The following is a 25,907-nucleotide window of genomic DNA, read 5'->3' as shown; positions in this document are numbered from 1 at the left end:
AGATTACTATGAGTTACTAAGAAAAAACTCCAGTTCAAAATAAAGAATAACAACAAAAGAATTTAAGCAATTATATTTGTACGACTAATATTATCATAAGTCATCTCTTAACGGATTGTCTTTGCTTTTTAGAGTTGTAGGTGGACTATGTAACATGACAGACTAAAAGCAATAACATAAAATAAATACTGGTTAACAAATATAACTGCAAGTTTTTTATGACATTAAATTCAATTTATTGCATTTTTCTCGTTACGAAGTATAGGACCTTAAAACAAGGCCTTTATGCCGCAAAAAATGACTAACAAAATCAATAATACTCAAGTCTTTTGCACTTAGGATGCCTACCTACATTATTTTTTAGAGGAAAACATCTAACTTTGCTCTTTACGAATATCTGTTAACAAATATTCAAAATAGAGCATACAACTAAAATATCATTATGTTTTTAGGGTGCTTTGATAAATGACAATTTTTTTTTTTTTTGTGTAAATCTCTTGTAATGTCATCTCCATTTGGGAACTAAAAGCGATTCTTCCTATTAAGCAATGCTTCTTAATAAGACTCAACCGTTAGAGGTAGATCTTGTGAAGCATTAGGTGCTTATCTGAACATTTATAAAAAAAATATTAAAAAATGTTTTTGTATAAATCTCTTGTAAGATAATCTTCATTTGTGAGACCGACAACAATGCTTCCCCGTGCATCTTCACAAGACCCAACCATTGAAGGTGGATCTTGTGAAGCATTGAGTGCTTTTTGAGCATTTTATATAAAAAAAAGGATATTTTTGTAATTATATAATTATGACAAAAAATAATTAATGTTGATGAAATGTAGGGATTATGTATGCTTAATTGTAAAAGTTATTTAATAAATTTGTAAAGTTGTGTTGAAAAGAATAATTGTTTAACACATAAAATAAATAAATAAATGGTGTGTAATGATGAAACTTATTTAAAATATATAAATAATAAAATGATGAATTGAAAATGATATAACAAAGAAAAGGAAAAAATAAATAAAAATGAAATGTGAAATAATTAATGAACAACATAGAAAGAAATAAAAAAAACAATATACTATAAAAAAATCTAATATAAAATCAGTGAAAGTGATTTTGCTAAATATGTCAGGCATCATGGGTATAACACTTTTTGAGCACCCTTAAAACTTTGAATAATTATTTAAAAAAAATATAAAAACATGTTTTCGTGTCATGGTAGTATTCTATACTTTAATGCCCAAATTTTATAAAGAAAAAAAAGCGTAAGTAATAATTAAGGTGGTTTCCTCATGAAAAAAAAAAGCAAGAAAAACTAATAAAGAAGGGCACTTTATAAAAATTCCTGAACACTCACCTACTACTTCATCAATCTGAGTGATCCCACATAATGAATTCTCAATCGTATGATCATCAACCATTTCGTGAATCTAAGTCATCCACGGCCTTGAAAAATGAACAAGGGGAGAAAAGATGAATGGTTTCCATATTTTTTTATTTGTTATGCAAAATTTTAATTCATTTGTCTGCCTTTAAATCTAACCTGAAGGGTAACTGCAAGTGTCATTCACATCAAAGTTCTTCCTTTTCTTGGAAATTTTAAACCTTCATAGTGGGGTGTAGCACACATCCAAGCTGCTTCATCATCTGCAACAATGACAATCAAAGAAATTAGTCAACTTTCATCACTTCTCCCATACCGAGGTGAGCTCAATTACCACTTTTTTGCCCGTTCTCCAAAATTGTATAGTTAGTTAATTGTTATGCATTTATAATTGATTTAACCTTTTTCACTCACACGCCTCTTTAAAACAAGAATTCTCTTTTAATTGTGTGCCTACCTTTTTAATTAAGTTTTAATCCTCTTAGAAGAAAAAAGTCTTTTTTTTTTGTTTTCTTATATGATAATTTAGCAGCTGTTGTAGATTGTTGTGGTTGTATTCTTTAGATGTTGGATATGCTTAGCTAATTGTAATTATGTAGCATCTTTAAATGAGAAAAAAAAGAATAACTTGGCTTCTTTGAATTTCAAGCAAAACCACAAGTTTTTTTTCTTTGGACTATTGTGTTGTCTTTTTTTTCTTCTTCTTTGGTTTGTCTAAAGTGGTTCATTTCTCACAAACTCGTTAAGCCGAGCTATAATTTTGACATGTTACAAGTTACGTTATTGAAAAAAAATCATATATTAAAGATACATGTGTTCCTTATATGTTCTGTTGTAGATGATAATGGAAGCAAGTGAAGCTCTAGGTGAGAATGGTGAAAATAAATCAACGATATCAAAGCACATAAAGATCATTTGTGATGAGTTGCACCAACACACTCAACCTTTTTGAGTATCCACCTTAACAAGATGAAAGAAAGAGGTCAGATATTGTTTTGGAAAAACAACTATATGAAGCCTTACCAAATGCCACACCAAAAAAAGGATGTGGAAGGCCATCTAAGCTTAAAGTTCCTTTCCCCCCAAGTACTGCTATGTCCTCACCAAAGCCAAGGGGTCGCCCTCCAAAGGACCCTAATGCTCCACAAAATTCAACAAGTGTCAAAGTGTCAAGTGGGAGTAGTGGGACCATGTTTCGGAAGAACAACAATATGAAGTCTAACCTAAGAGTTCCACCAAAGAGAGGATGTGGAAGGCCACCTAAGCCTAAAGTTCCCCTTCCTCCAAGTACTATTTTGTTCTCACCAAGGCCGAGGGATCACCCTCCAAAGGACCCTAATACTCCACAAAAGTCAATAAGTGTTAAAGTGTTAAGTGGGAGTAGTGAGATCATGTTTAAGAAGAACAACTATTTAAAGTCTAACACAAATGCTTCACTAAAGAAAGTGCACCCAAGCCTAAAGTTTCATTTCCCTCAAGTACTGGTTTGTCCCCACCAAGGCCTAGGGGTTGCCCTCCAAAGGACCCTAATGTTCCACAAATGTCAACAAATGCCAAAGTGTCAAGACCAAGGGGGAGACCTAGGAAGGTTGTTAGGATTGGGGTGACATCAATGCCTTTCTCCATTAGAAGACCATGAGGGAGACCTAAGAAGGTTGTTAGGATTGGGGTGGCATCAATGCCTTTCTCCATTAGAAGGCCATGGGGTAGGCCTCCTAAAGCGAGACCTAAGTTAGAAGTGGTTGATGAAAACTAGATAATACTCATTTGGTGACCAAAATGTGGTGATTTGGAACTCATCGTTATTTATATAAGTGATTTTGGTTTTAGTAATTTTTTATTTCCTGTTTCATGTATTTGCTTTCTAAAATCTTGTAGTGGACTAAATTATAAGGAACCTTTGTTGGTTTCTAATGATCAAAGAAGACAACAGCAGGAATTGACGTTGAATTTTTTTTTTCTTGTGATGTTTTAACTTGCAAATTCATATTATGAAAAAAACGTGTTGTCTCTTGTGATTATTCTCTTTGATTTTTTGTTTTTGAAATTAAGGATAATATTCATTGAAACAAAATAAGGGAGTTTGACCAAAAGGTGATAATTCCATTTCGAATTTACCAAATATGGGTATTTTTTTTAATTAATCCCCAAATGGGAATAAGTCATAGGATTTTTTTATGACTTTTGGGTATGAAATGGTAAAATAATTCACAACTTCATTTTTTAACAGTGAAGTCATAAAAAATCAAATGACTTTAGTTTTTTTTCTTCTAATAATTTATATAAAATTGTAAATTTTTCACGACTTCAAAGTCGTGATTAATTTTTTAATTTTAAATTAACTTTGAACGACTTTAAAGTTGTTTTAATTATAATTTATATTTTGATTTTTACTATTTTATTTTTCTATCATACCGTCGTGCACGATAACTCTTTGGTATAAGTTTATTCGTCTTCTGTCTCTTTTTCTTTTAGCATACTTATTTTTAATATACTTTTCAATTAATATAAAAAATATATTTGCACAAACAATAAATATTGTTGCCTTTCTTTTATAATTTTATATTTCATGTTATGATGTTTATACTACTCTAATTTTTGATAGACCGTCATACACGATAAGTGTCTAATAATATAAGTTCATTTTTCTCTTATTTTATTTAATATTTTATATATTTTGTTTTATAAATTATTATTTGTTAAATTTAGAAATGAAAAGGAATCTAAACGGTATAGATTAATAATCAATAAATAACTCCTTATTCATTTTATCTAATTATTATTAGTTCAGAAAATATTAATTAAAAAATTAAAGGTTAAGAATAAAAAAATAAAAGTCATTGGATTATAAAAGAACTAGTCGTTTTAATTATAATTATTATTTGGACAACTTTAAAGTCGTAAATTATAAAAAATATTAATTATAATTATTTTTAATTTTAAAATAATTAAAAAACTAATCATGAAATATAAAATTATAATTAAAATGACTTTAAAGTTGTTCAAAATTAATTTTTAAAAAAATTAATCACAATTTTGAAATTGTAAAAATTCCTACTTATTTTCATTTAGGAATTAATTAAGAAATATCCGAATTTGATAAATTAAATGAAATTTTCCTTTTGATCTAGTTCTCACAAAATGATCCTAGGTCTTGTATCATCCCACAAAAAGGGACATTGGACAAAAAAAAAATCCCACAAAAAGGGTTGGATTTGGGAAGGTAATTCCTCAACCCAAATTGAACTTTAGTGTTTAATGGATACACTTGAAAGAACCTTGTACGCTACTTATAGAAATAGAAAATTTATCGTACAATAACAAATAGATATAATAAATATTTTTTTAATAAAAGTAATATATGACGTGATGATGATTAAATCTCTATAATAAATTATTATCAACATTTAAGTAATAATATAACAGGAAGAAACCAATCGAATGAATGAATTCTTTTATGATCATTTATTAGTATTATAAACAGGTGTTATGAAAACTAGTTTGTTGATTAATTCTGTCGAGATATTAGGTCAAATGTTTATATATATATATATATATATAGAATGTGATTAATCTATATTTTATATCAAATAAATTTATTATAATGATCAACCTATAAATATTATACAAATATTTATTATTATAAATTAATCTTTAGATATTATCATTAAATTATCACAAAAATTTTTATTTTTTAAGACTAAATATAAAAATTATTAAATGACCATAAATAAATATAATAAAAATATATAAAATACATAAATATTAAATTATATTATGGTCGATATAATAATAATTAATTGTTTAATATTATTATGAAGATAAAAAATAATAATATAAAAACATATTATATATTATTCAATAATTAATTAATGATAATTTAACATATCATAGAAAATGTAAAAGAATAAAAATAATATTTTTATTAAAAGGTAAAAAAACTCATCAACGAGATCAAATCGAATCGGATCAATTTGGTTTGGATTATCCGAATTGGTCAAATTCAATTGGGTTAAACCGGGTTATTTGCATTTCCTGTTCCATAGTTTAGTCGGACGGCTGGTCACCGGATCTAGTCGAACCGGTCCGGTTCGGTTTATAACTATGGTTTGCATAGATTACCAATTTCAGTAAAAAAGAAAATAGATTAGCAGTTTCAGTAAAAAAAAAAAATATTATCAATTCTAGTATTACAAATTACAGTACGAATTTAGTTACGTGTTGAAGTGGGAATTTTGAGTTGTGATGTGTGACTCTTGTTTATTTGCTTTGTTTTGCTTTATCGCGGGACGCGGTACTAAGGACAGTGAAAGGACGAGAAAGCCCCTGAGAGCTTATTAAAGTGACACAAAACGGTATCAAAATTGTTTCCGAGAAGCTAAGCTAAACCCAAAAGCTCTCTTACGCTGAAACCCTAAAACCCCTCTTTCTCTCACACGCATGGATCTTTCCTCTCCTTTTCCTTCCAAACCCTAATTTTCGCTCCTGCTTGTTTTTAATCATCGGTCCTTCGCCCCCCAAAACACTCAATCACACACTCTCTCTTCCTCTCTTATCTGATTCTCGCTTCACACACGTGTTTCTCTTATCATCTCAAGGTATTCCCCCCCCCCCCTTTTTTGGCCTATTTATTTTTGTTCTTTCAATTGTGATGTTCTTGTATGTGTGTGATTGTTTTGCGTTTTCGCAGTGTTAGTTTTCTCTATCGAGATCATTCCACTGTTTTCGCTTTTTCCTATAAAAAAAATTCGGGCAAGTCTCCATGGAAATTTGGGAATTTAAATTTGGGGTCAGATTCAGACTGAAGAAAGATTTTGTTTTATAAGACAATTATATTGGGGTTTATTATTAATTGTAATGCGTGCAAGAAAAATTCATAAAGGAGTCGTTTAGGTTGGATCTGCTAGTTCATGCCTGAGAGTTTGTGGTCTTGAAATCGTTAATTATAATTGGGCGTGTTAAGCTGAGATTGGTTATTCAGTTCTGGGTGTTGACTGTTTAATTATACCAATAGTCACATGACGTATGAAGTTAAACCGAAGTATTGTTTTATGAGCAATAGTACTGGTTGTCATAGTCCTGTCGTTCTGTTGTTTAATTTCTACATGGTTTGATTTCATTAGGTTCTGGGATGCGTAGGTATAACTTGTTTGGTATCTTTTGATTTTGCAGGGCTATATCATTATTGAAGTTTTGTGAAGCGTTTGACTTGTGTTAAGTTACGAGTATAATGGCTTCTTCCTTGGACATGTCACTTGATGATAGAATAAAGAACAGAAGTAACAACAGAGGGAGAGGTAGAGGAGGACGTGGCAGAGCTCATTCTGGCCGTGGACCAAGCGGCACTCTTAATGGTAGAAGAATGGTTGGTGCTGTTAATAGTAGAAGAATGGCTGGCGCTGGTAATGGTGGAAGAACAACTGGTGCTGTTCGTAGAGGGCCTCTTATGGTTAACACTCGGCCGTCGTCGTATGCTATTGCCAAGGCAAGCTCAAAAAACGTGGATGCTTATACATGTGCTTGAGAATCTGATATGCTAAATAATACCCAATTATGAGACGATTCAGCATTATAGAAACTCAAAAGTCAAAAGCAAGTGGAATCCCCTTCTTTAGTATTTGTTCCATGGAGAAGCTCATGCTCGATCATTTTGCATCATCAATGCCTTTGTCATAGTTCCATAATGTCACAATTAATATGCACCTAAGAGTTGTTTGCTTTTGTTTTGGGGGGCTTTGCTACAGATCTCTGATGTGTGCAGGAGTTCTTTGGTGATTCCTGGCATATTATGTGAAGGAGCTTCATTTGGTGAATTTCAAAATGGAGCTCTTACCAGTAGCACAAAAAACTTATAACAATAAGTGGGGTTAAATTCTCTAATCCATGCTAATCCATTTCATTTACATGAGATGACTTTAAATGTTTGGCTGGTTTTGTGTGGACCGGTGTTCTGTTGGATCCTCTTGCTAAGTTGGGTTCTACAGTGCAAGAATTCAGTATACTTCCCTAATTCATGGTATTTTGCAAAGGAGCTTTTCGCATAGAACCAGAACTGGAGCTCTCACTAATAGCATAGCACCGGTTTATATGCAGAGGGTTGAATTCTTACTCCCGTTTACCATCTTACACCTAGAACATTGATGTTTGAGTACAAGTTCTCTTTTAAATATATGTTACCATGGTCAGATCTACTTCGTTAATAGCGTGTTTTGTTTTGTTTTTTTTTTATGGGGATTTTCCTGCTGACTGATGTTGAAGAATGGTGAATATCTTTTTTCTGGTCATAATCTGATGTTTTGCCACTTTGGAAACTGTTCTGTTCTTTGGCCAGTCTATTCGCAGAGCTAGGCCTTTTCCATGGCAGCATGATTTGTTTGAAGATAGCCTAAGAGCTGCAGGGATTCAAGGAGTAGAAGTTGGCACCAAGTTGTATGTTTCCAATTTGGACCATGGAGTGACCAATGAAGACATAAGGGTATATACTATGTTGTATCATCATATGATTCATTCTTAGTCACTGTTTCTACCCAATCTATCTGGAAGTTCTCTTGAAACTTGATTTGCAATTCAGGAACTTTTCTCTGAGCTTGGAGAGTTGAAGCGTTTTGCTGTTCATTATGACAAAAATGGACATCCAAGTGTAAGTGTTGAGTTTTGTGTTGTAAATTCAGCTACCGTTTTGTTTTAGCTTATAGTTAGTGGCTGCTTTGCCATTTTTATTTACAATATTCAAAGTGTTTCTGCAAAATAATTGAGCTAGCCATGCCTTTTTTATTCCCCTTTTTAATATAATTTATGTTCCAGCAAGTAGTACTGTGCATAGCAGTTTTGTTTTATGTATGAGCTTTCCCAGATGTGTTGTTGCCAGTTTTCTTGGCTAACTCTTTGATATAAACTGTGTAACAGGGTTCAGCTGAAGTCGTTTATACTAGAAGAAGTGATGCATTTGCTGCCCTTAAACGATATAATAACGTACTTTTGGATGGAAAGCCCATGAAGATTGAGATTGTTGGTTCCAATTCAGAATTGCCCATAAGTGCTCGGGTAAATGTCACTGGGGTGAATGGACGTAGGAAGAGGACTGTTGTAATGACGTAAGTTATTTTGGTTTCCTTTTCTTGTTAAAATTTGAGGCTCCTATTGATTTCTGTAACCTTTTCTTCCCATTTGGAAGATGAATATAAAAAAATTTGGTCCAAACACTACATTAATTAAGCAGTAAAGCTTTTATTATGACAGGAATGTCTGTCTATATTGCATGTTTATATTCAAATTCTGAAAATATGATGTCAATTCTGCATGATTGATACATGCTGCAACTGGAAAAATCTTTTTTCTTTAATTTTATTATTAGAATTTGTGCAGAACCTAAAGGAAAAAATAGCTTTTATTGATGAACCCTAAAATCCCCAGTTGTTGTGCCAATGCGGAAGCAGCCTTGGGCTAGGATTAGAATAATAAAAAATGAATGATTTCCTTGGATGTTTTGGTAGTCCAGGATTCTTCCCACTCCCCTCTCTTTATTAATGTGCGCAGTATGCCTTGTTTCTTCTACCATCTCAGCCTGCCCAACGAAACTAACTTCCTCATTGAGAGATACCTAACTAACTACTAATGGGTATCTTTCAATAGTCCTCCCAAAAGTTTCATTTAGTCCTCAAGGTGAATGACTTGTGACTGCTTAAATGAAATTCCATTGATGTTTAACTGTTTGAAGTATGATTTCATCTGGCAGTCCTAGAATAGCTTCTGTTTGTCCTGAGTCAAACACAATTACACAAACTTGTTGATGCCCCCCTTCCTTTCTCAAATGATAAAATGCTTTCTCTCTCAACCCCCATCTTTATTTATAGGCAATGTGCCTTATTTCTTCTACTATCACAGCTTGCTCAACTAACTAATTAACTAACTCCATTGCCAACAGACAACTGACTACTAATGGGTATCTATCAGTTATAAAGTTGTTTAAATCCTTCATCTCCTGGTAGAAATTAAAAATACTGTTTCAGATTATGTGCTGATAGGGGTGTTGGCTATGTTGCAGGTCTAGAGGTGGACAAGCTGGAGGTGGTCCTGCTATGCCTACACGTGGTGCTGGGTAAGCCTTTTAGATAATTTTTTACTGAAATTTGTGTTGAGCTTTTGTACAAGTGCTTGTATATCAAGTGGTGCAAGATATCATAGATTCATAGTAGTATGAAAATTTTGGTAATATATTTAAGGTTCTCTTCATGTACTATTAGTTAAAAGTGGTTTTTTTTGTGGTCTTAGATTTACAAAGAGTTCAGTTGATAAATATCAAGCTGTTGCTTAGCAGTCTGATTTAAGAAACACATGTGAAGAATCATTTGCTATGTAGTTGTTTTTGGTGGCAAGAAAATAAAATGCTAGCTGTAGGAATATAACTTTTAAGCTCTTGAGCATTCTCAGAAAATATTAGAAGTCCATGTGAACAATCACAGGCCATAATTGTTTTTTGATAGCATGAAAAGGTAAAATGGCAGATAGAAAATAAAGTCGGTCAATCTATAGTTAATAGTTTAACGATCTAGAATCTCCCTGGAATGTGCCTGTAATAGGTTTTGCTTGAAGTGGGTAGATTATCACCAGTCTGTTCCATGTTTAGAAAATTCATTTGGCTTTGACAGATATGTGTGTACTAGCCCACTTTCTTTAAAAGATTTCTCTGATGTGGTAAGCTCAAATTATGGAGGCTATGAATTGAACTCGTACTAGTAATAGTATATGATGTCCTTTCCTCTGTTCAGGATGTTGTATTTCTGTTGATACCATTATTAAAATATTATTAGGTAATACTGTTGCATTCAAGTGGTGTCTAACCCTGCACTTTACAAGTAACGTAAGTTGTTTTGGTTTCAAATAATAGACGTTTGGTTTGTAGGTATGGTTTAAACATGGGGAAGATGCATCTGTGTGATTTGTCTTTTTTTATGATCTGATGTGTGGTAGTGAAAGTGAAGACTTATATCTGTTGTTAAGTATTGGTTTGTGTTGCATGTTAACTTCATTAGATCCGGAAGCCACAGTCATATGACAATATACAATCACAGAAATGGCTCTGTATTGTTTTTTTGTAGTCCGTGATGTAACAAGTTATATATTTCACTTGTTATTTATTGTTTATATTGTTTATGCAGTTGGGGACGTCGAGGTGGCCCAAGGAGTGGCAGTGGACGTGGTGGAGCTGGAGGTCGAGGTCGTGGTCGCGGCAGGGGTGGAGCTGGAGGTAGAGGTCGTGGGAGAAAGGACGCTGTTGAGAAGTCAGCGGAGGAACTTGACAAGGAGCTGGAGACCTATCATGCTGAGGCCATGAACATCTCTTGATCTCGGAAGCCCCAGTTTATTTTGTAATATTACTTAAGATTGGCTTCCTTGTACAAAAGCTCGTTTCCTTGGCGTTTACTTTGAATCTCTTACTGCTTGGTGCTTTTAAACATGCCATCCTATTTGACCGCATTTAAGTCTTGTTGGAGGCTGAATGATCAACTTAGGGATTTTTGAAGTTCAGAGATATAGCTTATAGTTTCATTTGCGTATCATTAATTACTTGCTACTTGTTGCTTGCTACGGTAAGTGATCACGAAAATTTAATGCATTTGCAACCATACAATATCGTAAAAATCAGCAGTTATGGGCATGTACAATGGGCATGCCCCGTAGAATAATATTTTCATAAATAGTTTTAACTCAATTCTCTTTGAAGATAATTTTTTTGAAATTCATTTTTATTGTTTTTTACTAGTTATAACTCAACGCTAATTTTTTTGCCTTCCCTGTCTTTTACGTCTTAAACTAATTTTTCCTTGTCGTGATGTCTGTTCTTGAGTCCTATTAAGTGGCACAGAATCTGTTTCAACAGTGGAGAATGTGAAGCACAAACTAGTAGAACAAAAAATGTTTACAATCAGGAACATTACTCATGAGTAGCACACCTTGCAGTGCTTTCTCATTTCATAACATGTTGAAATGATCCTATACAAGGGAAACCTCAAGTTCAAACAATTCAGGACTAAAACAAAATAACACTTATCAACTGTAATTCCTCTGGACTCTGGTATACGCCTGGGGGTCCAAGCAATTGTAACTATCTTTTTACATGAATTAACAAACTCAAGAATACCTAGAACAAACAAAAGAACCAAATATATGAATGGATGTGAATATCTAGAGTTTAAAACCATAAGAGAGATACGTTATTGTGTGACATTCGTATCCCTTTTCAGGTTTTGTTCTCCCATTCCCGTCTCTCTCTTATTTTTTAGTAGTTTTTCAACTACATCATCCCAGTTTGACCTTCCACCACTAGATTTTGATTGGTTACTTGAGACGTTATTTCTTCCATTACCGGATGCATCATCACCTTCATTGTTCTCAGACGGTTCGTTCTCTGCAGTGTCCACTGCATGAGGTACATTTAAGCTAACAGCTCTTTCCAAAGCATCTCTATGTTCTTTCTCTATGGTCTTCAACCTCTGAAACTTTTGTACAGTTGGAGGGTCTGTCACAGTTTCAGAGCTCTGAGCCTTCATTAACTAAAAGGGAATACCAACAACAGTCAGAAATTCGTTACATGCAGAGAAAACTTCAACAGAACTTTGATCCATAAATTACATTGTAACAAGTTTTTTCTATTCCTAGTTCTTTTTTTTTGGTGTATATACTTAGGGTTTTTATGTTCCTAGTTTGGATTACAAAATCAAATGGTAGATATTTCCTTACTTGTAAAGCTTTCTCAGCTTCCCTTTCAATCCAAATAATTCCATGATCTGATGTTGCATTACAGGACAAGACTATATGCTCAAATCTTCCATCAACGGGAATAGCAGTCCTCACTTCAGGAGGAAATCTCCCACATCTGTGTACACCAAGCAACAGTGAATTTTATTATTTGAAACAACATATTACTTATAGCCGTAAGTCAGGACAAGATTTCACGATGCAAATGATTTCTCAGTCACACTTCATGAACTATTTCCTGTTGAACCTTGTGGCCTCAGATATCTTAAGAAGGGGGGGGGGGTTGAATTAAGATAACAAGAACTATTCCCCAATTTAAATCTTGCTCTCTCTCTTTAGATTAACAATGCACCCTTAACATGAATTACTCAAAAGATAATTCAGAATAAACTTCTTTAAAGTCAAAAGATAAATAGCAATAAATAAAAGAAGTTTAAGGGAAGAGAGAAATGCAAACTTGATTTATACTGGTTCGGTCACTTCCTGTGCCTACGTCCAGTACTCAAGCAACCCACTTGAGATTTTCCACTCTCTTTGTAAAATCCTTTTACAAAGTCTGAATCACACAGGAACAACCCTTCCCTTGTGTTCAGGAATCCTTTACAACAAGAGACCCTCGGTCTCTTAACCCCTTTTCAGAAGTAAAAGAAAAGAAGAAGAAATCTCTCTTGAAAGAGACAGATTGTACAATGAAGATCAATCATAATTCCTTATTTGAATATGCAAGCGTTTGACCAAGGAATCCTTGAGAGGATAAGACATTTCAATTTAGAAAAACTCTCTTAATCTTTTGAGAGGATAAAACTTTTTGGGCAATCAAAAACTCTCTCTGATTATTCGTGTTTCCAAGTCACATATAAATAGACCTTTGATGGCCATTCATAAACCATTTGAATAGATGTGACTCTTGAAAGTTATTTTCTGAAAATCTCCTCTGGTAATCGATTACAATAGTTGTGTAATCGATTACAGGCTTTAATATTTGAATTAAAACGTTTATTAACTGCTGGTAATCGATTACCAATATGGTGTAATCGATTACACAGTCTAAAATTTGAATTCAAATATTTAGTAGCTGTTGTAAAGCATTTTTGGCCACTGGTAATCGATTACATCCTCTGGTAATCGATTACCAGAGAGTAAATCTCTTGAAAAACACTTTTTAACATGCATTACTTGGCCAAACCTTTTGCTATATCAATTAGGAATTTCCTTCCTAATGTACTAGTGATCATCTTGATGTTGTGGCTTGTATTCTTGAATCATTTGCATCATTTGCTTTTCTTCATCATGATCATCATCAAAACACCAAAGGCATTTGCATCTACATTTCCTTGTGCCAAAACTATTAAAATTAGATACTATTCATTTATGCATCTATCCCCTAAAATATCATGAAAATGCTCATTTATGGGATCATAGAATATACTCAAGTTCATGAAATACGGAATTCCTTCAATGCATTTAGAAAGAAAAAAGGGGAAATTCAGACGAGGAAGGCAACAACATCTGAACTAGCAGAACGAAGATGACATAAAGTGTATCACTCAGTCTTGGAATTGTAAAAGGTCTGAACCGCAAAAATATGAAAACTCTGCTAACTACTCCACAAGACAGAGTAGAAACTTGCCCTCATCTAATGAAACAGGGTGGATGACTCTCTCTCACACACACACATAGAGGGAATAGGTAAAGAAGGGTAGTGATAAAAGGATAATCCTTCTGCTTACCAAATAAAAAGGCAGAAATGTATGACTTGTTATAACTTAATTCTTAGGCATAAGAAGAAAAAGAAAAATTTAATGAATCATGCTCTTAGCCAACTATATTGATGAAGTCATTTCAGCACTAAAGGAGTAAAGGGTTATGTAATACATAGTCACCGTTCAAGTAAAGTAGCAAACTAGCAATTAAAACATTTACAATCTTCAGCAGAAACTATAGGTTACTTGAGTCAAATTCCTTTGTCTAGGATTTACAAGAATTACAGCAACTAGAGAGGACCTTATTTTACTTTTGCACCAGACCAAGCATACTAAACAAGATAATAATTAATATATTCCCATAACATTCATGCTTGGAGAGGAGTTTACTATGAACAGAACAGTTTACAAGTCAATACCTGCAAAATTTTCTCTCCACAATATGGTACATTCTTCCAGGTGCATAAAGCCTCCTTGGATCTCTAAGCTTTCTACCCTCAGGTATGAAGGTGTCTCTCAGGCAAACCAAGAACAATAAGCAGGGCAAGCTGTTTAAATCATCAAGGCCTGGTTTAAGAGATCGTCATGATATTTTACTATGCTCCGTAATAAACAAAAAACAAATAAAAAAAAATCAAGAACTAATCACATGCACTTCAAAGTTGAAACCCAATGTGCCCATATCCATATCACAGAAAGGGCAATACCAACCAGAATATTGATTTGAATATATCTTCCAATGGAGTAGCAGTTCTTGGCAAGAAATCATCCTGCACAAAAAAAAAAAAAAAATCAAATATTACAATTGGAATCAGAATCATAATCATACGTTTAAATAAAACTTATGAATGAACATTTTTAAATATCTCCACATAAGATTAGTAACAACAAGCAGGTTGATGAGGAAAAATAAAAGCAAATTCCATCCATCCATATTCTTCTTTATTTTTATTATCATAGTATAGGTACGAAGTATCTACTATCTGTATTCTATCAAAAAGATAAGAGAGAAAAATACCTTTATTTATTATTCACACATTACATTACTTACATCTTACCTTAAATAAGAACATCTTTTGCCAAATTAATTTTAAGCACATATTTCCTTATAAGGATATAATTTCAACCATTTAATCACAAGTTTCTACGTCCTTTGGCCTCGCTAAGCATTTTTGTTATCTAAGAAATCAAACCAAACAAATGTAAACAAACAACAGCTGCACTATGCTCCGGCTGACAAAAGTCTTGTAGAAAACATTTGAAAACAATAAACTTATTTTCGCATAAATAATTAGAAAAACATTACTAGTCTGGCTAACCACAGTGTTGTAAGGTCAAGAAACAAAAAGAGGAAAACATTCAGTGTAAAAAATCATAAGAGAGCGGCAAAAATATCATATCTCCCAATAAAAACATTTTTAGTTTTTGAGTTTGTTAACTAACATTTGCAATAAAAAATAACAACCAAAGTAGTGAAAAAAAGAAGCATTGATGTGTAAGGTATGTAGATGTAGATTGTAACCTGCAAAACAATAGAATGAATGAAATTGGCATACTTGACGGCCAAATTGAGGGACATACACCTAGCTGGAGCAAGCGCATAGCAACGAATCTTCTCCTTGGGAATCCCACCCAAACGGTCCCTATGATTCACAACCAAAATCGTCAACAGCGACACCACCCCAGAACCCAACGAATGCCCCGCGAAAACCATCTCATACTCCAAACCATTCTCCACCCACAACCGCTTCAGCGTCTCCGATTCACGGTTGAGCAGCCACACCGCCGATTTCAACAACCCACGATGAACGTATCCACCATCAAACATCTGCTGCCCCAACCGGTTATCGAGGAGAACTTTATAGTCACTTTCTTTGGCGAGGTTGAGGCCTCGCACGGCGAGCACGATCTCTTTGTGGTCGTGGTCGAGGTAGATTACGTAGGGCGGCGCGTGGCCGAGCGTGTCCTCGTAGGTCACGCGCTTGATGATGCAGTCGGGGTTGAGGCGGTGGTTGGGGGTACGGAGATCGGGCTCGTAGTTGGCGAGGATGAGGCGGCAGACGCGTGGGACCGGGTCGAACTCGTCGGCGGTGGCGGAGGGCCACGTGGCGCTGTCGTAGCTGCCCACGTAGGTGCAGCGCTTCCACAGCCACCGCGCGCAGCCCAGCACGAACACACACTCCACCACCCCGCATGACGCAGACATGGAAATGGAATGTGACTATGTGTGTCTGTTCATTCAGGCAGAACAGAATGGAAGATTCGCGTCTGAGGTTGCTACAAGCTTTAGCTGGAGAGAGACAGAGACACTAAGGTTAAGATATTTTGTTTCACAGCTTCCATGTGCTCTCTAGATTCTCACTTTACTCTTTAGTCTTTAATGCTATTAAACAATCATTTAATAGGATTAAATGCTACTACTTCATATTGTATAAGAAAAACAAATCCTTTTTTCTTAGTTTCAAATATTTTTTTTAACTAATTTTATTTTATTTTAATATTATTATTCTAATATATTTTTCATTTAATTGAGGTCCTAGGTGAACAAAATATTATTTTTTTAATTAAATTTGATATAATTCAATGTGATAAACTAACTTTCTTGTTAGTGTGTAATATTTTTTTTCTTATATTTGAGATCAAATGAAATAATTATAATGGGACAAAAGAAATATTCTTTTTAAGCAAATACTAATCAGTGTATTTAGAATATATTAATTAACAAATTTAAAACTATTTTTTTAATTAAAATATGTAAAATTGTGTTACTTATAATTTTTTTTTACACTTGCTATTTTCAAAATAAATATTTTTCTATATTTCTTATCAAATGTCAAAAGAATACTAATTAATATTTTTTTTCTTTTTATTAGGGTACTAGTGTAAACTAACTATCTACCATAATTATGTATAACCAATTTCCTTTGGCTAATTTCACTAATCACTTTTATGTTTTGTTTGATTTAAAAAAATGGAAGAAAAGAAAAGAAAAAAAGAAGTGAATATGAGATGTTTTCTGAATTATTTGATGGAAAATAAAGATAAAAAATATAAGTTTTAAATATGTTAAAAGATTATACCCAAAATTATGCCAATACATTAAAAAGAATCATAAAAAAAAGAAAATAATATCATTTTAATCTTTTTAAACAAAAAGCTTATTTTCTCTCCAATTTGAGAAGAAACAAATTTGTGGTGAGTTTCATTCAGAATTGTATTTCCTTTCTTCTTATTTCATGAATCAAACGAGGAAGAGAAACAAAATTAACAAGCTTTTTTTTCTCTCTTTTCGTTCCCTCTCCTCTTACCTCAACCAAATAATTCCTTAATGATGTTTTTTTTAAACATGCATGTTTTTTTATCTATAATATTTAAATATAAGATTTTACTTCAATTGTGTTTGAAAACTCGTTGAGAATAGATGAATTATATGTATAATTTTAAAATAGCTTGATTTTTTATGCACATTTTTTTACATTATTAGCAATTAGAAATTATAAGGTAATTATTATCAAATTAATACACTTATTACACATGAATAATGTGTGATTAAATGATAGTAATATAATTTTATACTATATTTTAATTGTTTTTTAAATTATATTAATAGGTATTTATAAATTTGAGGTTGTTATTTTTTATTTGGTGTTACAATGATAACTTTTTCTGTCGAAAAAGTTCCCAAAAAGGAAAAAAAAACTGTCGAAAAAGTTCTCAAAAAGGAAAAAAAATACCGTAAAGTTATAATTAAACTTATTATAAAAAATATCTAAATCAATTGATTGAATATATATATATATATATATATATATATATATATATATATATATATATATGAATTTATAAATTTTTTTGATAGTGTATTTAATTTTTAGTAATAAAAAAACTTAACCTCAAAATAATTTTAATAATGATTAGTGCTCCACCTCCATCATATAATTCTTTGGAGTTCCTATCTCAGATTTCCATTTGGAGGAAATAACAGCCAGAGAAATTAATAATGCACTATGAATTAATGATACATCATATTCAGAAAACAAAGAACAAAGACAAATCATAGGTTGAATTCAAATCTTTGAAAAACATTCTGACATGAAAAGAAAGAAATTCCCCTGCTTTTTGATTTGTACTTTTCTGCTTTCCTGCTGTTTAAGGTCTGACCTTATGAACAATATAAAACTTGTCAAAGTTCCATCTCCATCTATGTGCATGCACTTACAGAATTTTTCCCACGTAATTTTTTTTGAAGGCTGCTATATGGAAGACATTAATACTTTTATACATGAATCATGGCGAGAGTTGGAGGCTTACGCTTGCTAAGAAAATATGCTAAAGTTTGTTTTCAAGATGCACCATCCTTGAGTTGTTAACTTTAGCTATCCGCAGGGTCTCCTTTTTTAAGTTCCACACCAAATATTGGACAGTAATACCAAGAAACACGCTCAATCTATTACATACACAGGAAGTTGCCATGTTCAGATTGGCATAGACGCATAGTGTAACAAAATTTTGGACTTAAAAAGAATGATCTTATTCGTATATAATTAAGAAAACATTTACTAAAACTAAAATTATATTGGACAAGATATTTTAGTTAGTTTTTAACTTTTTTACCAGTTAAAAAATCTATTTGGTAGTTTGATAAATAGTTTTTTTTATTAAATTTTTAGTAATTTTTAACATTTTTTTAAATGTTAGCTTTTAGTTTTTTATATTTTCTTTCACTTTTATCTTCAACAAATTTTGCTTGATTGAAAATAACAAGTCATTTGCTTTATTTTTTATGATTAAATATCAATGAAGAAGTTGAAATAAAATATTATTTTTTTGAAAAGGAAAAGTGCATGTTTCCAAGCACAAGAATTATATATTGAAAAAAATCTAAGTCTCATATTAACTAGTGATAAAACGAATATAAAGTGTATAAGTAAGAGATAACTCTTACCCTATAAAGTAACTTTTGGGATTGAGTTAAACTCAAATTCGTATTCTATGATGGTACCCGAGACTATCTTAAATCCGTTAAATGGATTATCCACTATGTCATCTATACACCAAGTCCTATATTGCTAGGTGTGAGAAGGTATATTGAAAAAAAAAATCTAAATTCAATATTAATTAAAAATAAGGTCAATATAAAATATATAACTGAGAAACAATATTCATCATATGAGTTAACTTTTGAGATTGTGTTAGACTCAAATCCATTTTAAAAACATATCTCCAACTTAAAGGAAAGAACCTTGTTGCCTCATTCCACCCTCTTTCAAAGCAAACAATCACCAACCCACAACACAAGCATCCTTCACTCTCATCACATTTTTTAAATTAACGAAAGTTAGGAACTTTGCAATGGAATCTACGATGATACTAGCAATTAATAATGAGAACCCATAGTCTAGGATTCTGTGCTCTCACAGTTACCGGACAATATAGATTGTTGTGATTAGTTTGGGTTTGAGTTGAACCTCGAGTGATGGGAGGACACTGGGAGTTACTATAGGCCCAATTAAATTATTATTGGCCCCTATTGAACATTGCAAAATCAAAATTTCCTTTCCAATTTTTGGCACCACCCTTTCCCACGGCCGTTTCTTTCTTCCTTTCCTCTTTCACTCTCTTTTCTCCTTGCCTCACGCAGCTTTTCCTTGTGTGTGATATTTTTTCTGTGTTTTTCAACATAACAAAATCATGATTTTGTTATACAAATTACATAATAGAATCGTGATTCCATTTTTTTTTCAATTGTGCCAATCCTATGATTCCGTTGTGGTGTAGTATTTGCCTCAACATAATTTTGATTCTAGTGTGCACTTTTTTATTAATCGTTCACATAATGAAATTGTGATTCTATTGTGTATTTTTTTCTTAAATCCAATTACATAACAAAATTATGATTTCGCTGCATTAGTGGAGGTGTGGAAAAATGTACAACGATGCATTGCACAACAAAATTGCACTTCTGTTGCACATGTTTTTTGCACCCTCACACTAATGAAGCGGAAGTATGTTTCCATTGTGCATAGTGGAAAATGGTATTTTTGGAAATTTCAAATGTTGGTAGGGGTCAATAGTATAGGGTGGAGGTGGCCAATAACAAATCCCTAGGGCATTGGGTGGGCTCGATTTTTTGGACTAGGCCTAACTCGGTAGCTTTTGATGGAGTTCTTTAATTTAGCTTTTTTATTCAATACTTTTAAACCGGATTTTTTTTTATTGAATCAATTGAGCTAACAATTCACAATTCATTGACCCATTAGGCTCTGGTTCAACTTAGTGGTAGAAAATTTGGATAGTTTCTATCAGGTCTAGATTCAAATTTTATTGTTATTAACTTGTATTGTACAAACAAAATCATAATTTTTATTGATTTAGTTATAATTAAATCTATGACATGTGTGTATATTTAGTAGTAAATTAATATAAATATATAAAAAATTAAGTTAGATTAAATTTTAAACTAATTTAAAGATCTGTCTATTATGTGTCCTACAAAAGTAATAATAAGAGTTCAAGTGTTAAATAAGTATTGTTAATAAAAATAAATAAATATTATTTAGATACACTTTAGAATGTAATAATATAAAAAAACTCACAAAAGAAATGCCAAAATAGTTAGTATATTGTCCTCATCCCTTAGTCACAAGGACTTGCATTTGAATCACAGAGGTTGAAGCCTATTCCTGTTTGAACCATTATCTAGAGAAATACTAGTAATATAGTATTTTTTGAACCTTTTTAAGACACTTTTTTACTGTTGATTAAAATTGGTTGAAAATAAGAAATTATTTAAGTCTTACACCTTATTTAATGGACTATTTTATAGTTTTAATAAAATTAGATAAATAAAAAAAATGTGTCAAAAGGAATGTATTACCTGAGAAAAAGTGTTGCTACCGCTCCTATTGTACAAAATTGCATGGGCAAATAAGAGCATGCAACCCAACTAGCATATAACATCGCCTTCTTATCTACCGCTAATTTTTAAAATAAACAATGCATATTCTGACGTACATAAGTTTATAGCAAAACCACTCCCCATAGTAGAAGTACTATCACCATTAGAAGGCTTCTAATTCCCAATTCACCACTATGGAGATTGGAGGCAGAAGAAACTGAATTTGTGGAATTCAGTGATGATAACGTGACGTTGGGGAAGCTGCCATTGATTCCAAGACTGCACATGTTCATATTAATCACTCATAAGCATAAATAATGGCACAAAGAAACACATAGTTAACGAAATGAGGCTAAAAGGCAAATTTCTTACCTTCCTGGAAATACACAGGATCCATGACCTGCAGTCATTCAAAATGTCCTTAGTTATACTACATATCAGCAATACAGCTCTACAAAATTTGCTGCTAAAATAGCCTTTTGGTCGCTCATACTTATTTTAGTTTCATTTTGATCTTTAAGTTTAAAATGTTTCTTTTTGGTTCTTCAAAGTATCTGTATTACACCAAGTTGATCTTTCTACCAGTTTATCACACTAACTTAGTCAAATTGGTGATACATGACAAACTGTAAGAAATGTCACATCAGATAAACGTTTGTTCGTCATGTCACTAAAATTAGCACGGTTAGTTAGTGTGGTCAACTAATGGAAGAACTAATTTGGTCTAACCGAGATTTCAAGAACCAAAGTGAAATCTTTTTTTTTTTCAACTTAGGGGATCAAACTGAAACTAAAACTTAAAATGGGACCAAGTAGCAAAAATTTGCCATGTCATATCAACCAGAATATTGCATATATAGTCTTGAAGGAAATGGTCATTTACTTGGATTGGTGGTGGAGATTGTAGCCATGTCATTGAAATCACAAGACTGAGTAGACTTTCCCATCTGATGATAGTAAGTGTCAAAAGCATAATTTGCATGTGCAACCACATTGTCTGGTTCATAACATGGTTGTCCTTGCAGCAAAGGAGAGCAATCCACCTTGCCAGGTCCACAAGCCCAATCTATTCCAGCCTGCAGCATCTTAGGATCAGCACCATCCTTAGCAACACAGTAAGTTTGATTGGTGGTGTCATTTGCCAACACTCCTCCTGATTCTGTCAAGTGCAAAACATAAACAGGTTTTCCATTTGCATCAAATAAGCCCCAGTTTTTCTCTGACAATGGTCCTGCCTTTGCATCCTCATTGTAGAGCTCATAGATGAAAGTACTAACACCAATTCCGGGGTGTTTTGGAGTTCCGGTTATGTTAAGCACATGCTTGATCAAGTTGCTGTTGTAAGTGTTTGCATTTTCCACTGTTGCATCAGGTTCATTGGAGTCACCTTTTGATGGCCAACCTGTTTCTGTCACCACCACAGGAATGTTAGTGTAATTAAGAAAAGCCATGGCAAAGTATGCTGCATCAATCACAGCATCAAACACATTGGAGTAGTGGAGAAGGGTGTTAGAATCAATGGCTTCTTTGTTTGGAGGGAGTGGTTTGAAGAGTGCATAGTCCAATGGAATCACACCATTTGACTGCATGTAGTCATAGTAAGGGTAGATGTTGAGCATGAGATAAGAGTCAGTGGTTTGCAAGAAATCAAGCATTGGAACCAAGACCGGATTCAGCGAGCGGTTGAAGAAGGCTTGTGAAGGTGGGAATGAATCAAGGATCATGGAGGAGGAAAGGGGTGTTGAGACTTTGATTTGGTGATCAAGATTGGAAGCAACAAGTGCTGAGTGAAGGAACTTAAGGGCACTGACAAGCACTTTCGCTGCATAGGGGAGGGTAGTTAAGACCTCAGAACCAACACAAATAGTTGTTATATTAGTGGCAGGGTAATGTGCTATCACATTATGGGAAACCCATTTTGCTGCTGTGGTATTTGATTGACCAATTGCTAGGATCTCTTGATTAGGGACAGATACAGCAACTTGAATTCTTGTGTTTGCAAGGGCAATGAGCATAGCTTGGTCAGCATCATACAACCTAACATGTCGAATTTGCTGTGCTTTAAGTAGTGCTACTACTTGAGTGGGGTGAGGCATATCTGAGAGGTCTCTTCCAATATTCACCCCTATAAATGGTTCTGCAAGGAACAAACACAAAGGTACCATTAAAAACATTAAGTTTCAGACCTGAGTCATCACTGTTTAACTAGTCAAATAAACAAGGCTGGTTTGGAACCAAATGCAGGCAGATTCTTTTGCATATTTTGCTCTTCAAATCAATCCAGATTTTGGAGGGAAATATAATGTAGTTGATTATTTTGTTACGAAGTATGCTCAACTGCTTGTGTAAAATGTAAGTATTTGAAAGAAAAAAAAAATGGTTGATTTGCTTTCTTTTGAAGATTTAAATATTGTGATGTGTGAAAATCTTAAAAGGATATAGATAATTTATTAAAAAGGCAAAATTTTTTCCAAAATAATTTCAGCACTAGCCTCTCCGGTGGAGTGCTTACATGAATTATTTAACTTTAAACAACATTGTTTAATTTTTTTTTTTTCCATTAAAAAAGATGACATAGAATTGCTTATATAAACAATCATTTCTTAAAATGTTTATATCATAAATAACATATTTTTCAAGTATTGTTGGACTTGTAAATTTAAGTTAAGAACTCACTTTATCAATCTTAACATTCAAGTAAATTTTTGTGTTAAGTGTTTAAATTTATGTAAAATTATAAGGCCCAAAAATTAAGATAAACAATCCATCTATATATCTATACATAGTAAATACTTTTAAAAGTATATATCTATACATAGTAAATACTTTTAAAAGTGCTACAAGAGTTTACACATCTCCAAATGTGGGGGTAAAAGAAAAGACTATAGATGACTAAAGACGTCCTACCACATTTATTATATTGGAAGACTACAGATGGACCATATGGCCATTCAAGAAGAACAATTAATAAAAGCATATCTACCCTCTTCTTTTTCTTCTTTTTTTTTTTTCCATTTTACTTTACACACATTAATTGCTGATCTGAACTTCTTTCAAGTCAAAATAACCAACAGGTACATTCATGCTTTGAAACTAAAGGGGGGGGAAACATGGGAAAACAAGAACAATGGACTGCTTCCATGCCTTCATTACTCTACTCAACTCCATCCATACAATGCCCTTGAAAAGTTAAAACCTTTAGTCTTTGAACATCTACACTAATCAAATATTATATAGATAACACTCTATACAGCCAGGCCTAGGGTGTGCATGTGCTAGGGGTATGTGTGGAGTGAAAATATAAGGCAAGGAAATGTGTGCTTGTGCTAATGTCTTTTTACATAGTAAAATTTCACTGCACCAAACAACCAATCCCTCCCCTACATCTCATTGAACACTCTTAACAACTAGGAATGGTCCAAAATCTCTTTCGTTTTTTTTCAAGACTGAGCAAGAAATAAAAGCTGGAAAGTACTCCATGCAGTTCAAGTAAATGAAGTTTATGTGCAAACTGAACAATGCCAGCTCATGTTAAATGTAGATTAGAAACGCAAACAACATTAGAAGTGAAAAAACATGGATCTCTTGACAAAGAACACATCTGCAAAGAAAGAACAACAACAAATAATATTATATATAGGGAAATAAAACTTCCTACTCACCTTCATCAATAGCAGCAACGCATACTGCAAAAAGAAGCAGAAGAAAGTGTTTGGCCATTGTGTAAATCTCCCTAACAAACTTAGTGAAAAAAACTCAAGAAATGAAGTGTTTGAGAGAAAAAAGGAGCAAGTCAGAAAAATGGAAAGAACAACAAGGTGGGGTGAATGCCGTAGGAAAGAGGGAGCAAGATCAAGATAGTATCATAGGTAGAAAGGCTGTTAGAGAGATCAAATGGCTAAGGAATCATCTATCTGCTATGTCTTGGATTTTCACAGGCAAAAGTAGCAGAAAACCAAGACAAGGACTGAGGAATGAGGCAAACACACACTTTACTAGCTTCTATTCATTTTATATAATAATTTATAGAAAATAAAGGAAACTACACACACACACACACACATATATATATATACTGTACAAATCATAATCCCATTCATTTAATTTTCTTTCCCTCTCTTGCTATTGGTCACCATGAGTCAAAGCTCCCATTTGTTTTGCGTAAAATCTGCATTAAAAAAAAATGTGACATTTTCCTGAATATTGTTATTGAATTATATATAAATGACCTTTTCTATCATATATTAGTGAAATCATTTGTTCATAACCATGTATATCTCTAATTATTTGCCTATCCTTATGTAAGATATGTGGTATAATTATAAATAATTAATTCAGATATATGGTATAATTGAAAAAAATCATTAAAGAAAATAATAATTTAATTAATTTATTACATCAATATTAAAAATATTATTTACATTAAAATCGTTTCAATTTTATTTTTCTTACCTATTGGTACACTGCCATATTATATAGCCAGTGCACCAATATTAACTTGTAGAGTTATAGAGTGTTGGCTTCAAAATTCAATATACAATAAGATTGAATATTTTTTTATTAAACAATAATATAAAATAATTTCTTAAACTTGATATTTCATTACTTCATATTATAACTTGTTCGTTTACTGTGTCCTAGTCGTTAAAGTAGGAGGCACTGCCCGAAGTTTTGTTTTGTTTTAGTCCTCTAGTTGTAAAGTTAAGCATACTTGGAGTGTATTAATGAGATAAGGACTTGAAAGTTGAAACCAATCAAAAGTTGGAGCGTTTTGAAAACCGTTATATTGCTTGTTAGTACGTGATTAATAGTAATTAAATAACATTATATATGAAACTGTACATAATTATTTTTTTATTTATATTATTTATTTACTCTATATAAACACGTATTTCAAAAAATATTATTTGAAATTTAAAAAATAACTTTTATTATCAATATTTTATAGAAAACATTCTCCTTTTGAAAACATAAAAGCAAGAAGAACAGTAGGGTGGGACCTACAATTCTCGAAGGCACAAAAAAGGCTAACACCAGGAGGCAACGGTCACTTTTATCCGCCCTTCGAATTTCACACCTATTAATTATATTTATTTATACGATTAAAAAAAACTTTAGTTTTTTGTTAAGTTTTTTTTATGAATAAAAAAAACTTTAGTTT

At 32.6% G+C, this 25,907-nt stretch overlaps 3 protein-coding genes and 1 long non-coding RNA gene across 6 annotated transcripts; 2 read left to right on the top strand and 2 right to left on the bottom strand.

Annotated features, from left to right (window-relative positions):
* The first annotated feature begins 5,742 nt into the window (after positions 1–5,742).
* Positions 5,743–10,915, top strand: LOC100820344 (THO complex subunit 4D). Of its 2 annotated transcripts, none has more exons than XM_006591267.4 (7): positions 5,743–5,985; positions 6,560–7,483; positions 7,719–7,862; positions 7,959–8,027; positions 8,294–8,481; positions 9,432–9,485; positions 10,546–10,915. In XM_006591267.4, exons 2-7 carry the CDS (start codon positions 7,475–7,477, stop codon positions 10,730–10,732), a joined length of 651 nt encoding a protein of 216 aa, XP_006591330.1. In that variant the 5' UTR covers positions 5,743–5,985; positions 6,560–7,474; the 3' UTR covers positions 10,733–10,915. The 2 variants fall into 2 exon arrangements, with proteins under 2 accessions (XP_006591330.1, XP_003537446.1); XM_003537398.4 differs by having other exon boundaries at positions 5,744–5,985; positions 6,560–6,872.
* A 413-nt stretch (positions 10,916–11,328) lies between these two features.
* Positions 11,329–16,315, bottom strand: LOC100819276 (uncharacterized). 2 transcript variants are annotated; one of them, XM_003537396.5, is made up of 5 exons: positions 15,371–16,315; positions 14,560–14,618; positions 14,268–14,396; positions 12,128–12,263; positions 11,329–11,940 (listed from the first exon to the last, which is right to left on the bottom strand). In XM_003537396.5, exons 1-5 carry the CDS (start codon positions 16,052–16,054, stop codon positions 11,602–11,604), a joined length of 1,347 nt encoding a protein of 448 aa, XP_003537444.1. In that variant the 5' UTR covers positions 16,055–16,315; the 3' UTR covers positions 11,329–11,601. The 2 variants fall into 2 exon arrangements, with proteins under 2 accessions (XP_003537444.1, XP_014619699.1); XM_014764213.3 differs by having other exon boundaries at positions 14,268–14,415; positions 15,405–16,315.
* On the top strand, positions 11,884–12,376 carry LOC121173084 (uncharacterized). Its single transcript, XR_005887231.1, has 2 exons — positions 11,884–12,022; positions 12,192–12,376. It is a non-coding gene; the product is annotated as an uncharacterized lncRNA (long non-coding RNA).
* A 4,390-nt stretch (positions 16,316–20,705) lies between the features above and the next one.
* Positions 20,706–24,788, bottom strand: LOC100804152 (glucan endo-1,3-beta-glucosidase 2). Its single transcript, XM_003538344.5, has 4 exons — positions 24,409–24,788; positions 21,630–22,883; positions 21,119–21,146; positions 20,706–21,025 (listed from the first exon to the last, which is right to left on the bottom strand). Exons 1-4 carry the CDS (start codon positions 24,464–24,466, stop codon positions 20,869–20,871), a joined length of 1,497 nt encoding a protein of 498 aa, XP_003538392.1. The 5' UTR covers positions 24,467–24,788; the 3' UTR covers positions 20,706–20,868.
* Between the last annotated feature and the right edge of the window lie 1,119 nt (positions 24,789–25,907).

The sequence above is a fragment of the Glycine max genome, chromosome 11 (genome assembly GCF_000004515.6).
Source record: "Glycine max cultivar Williams 82 chromosome 11, Glycine_max_v4.0, whole genome shotgun sequence".
NCBI classification, from domain to species: domain Eukaryota; kingdom Viridiplantae; phylum Streptophyta; class Magnoliopsida; order Fabales; family Fabaceae; genus Glycine; species Glycine max.
Note: the sequence above shows the minus strand (reverse complement) of the source record. Positions and strands in the feature narration are given on the sequence as shown.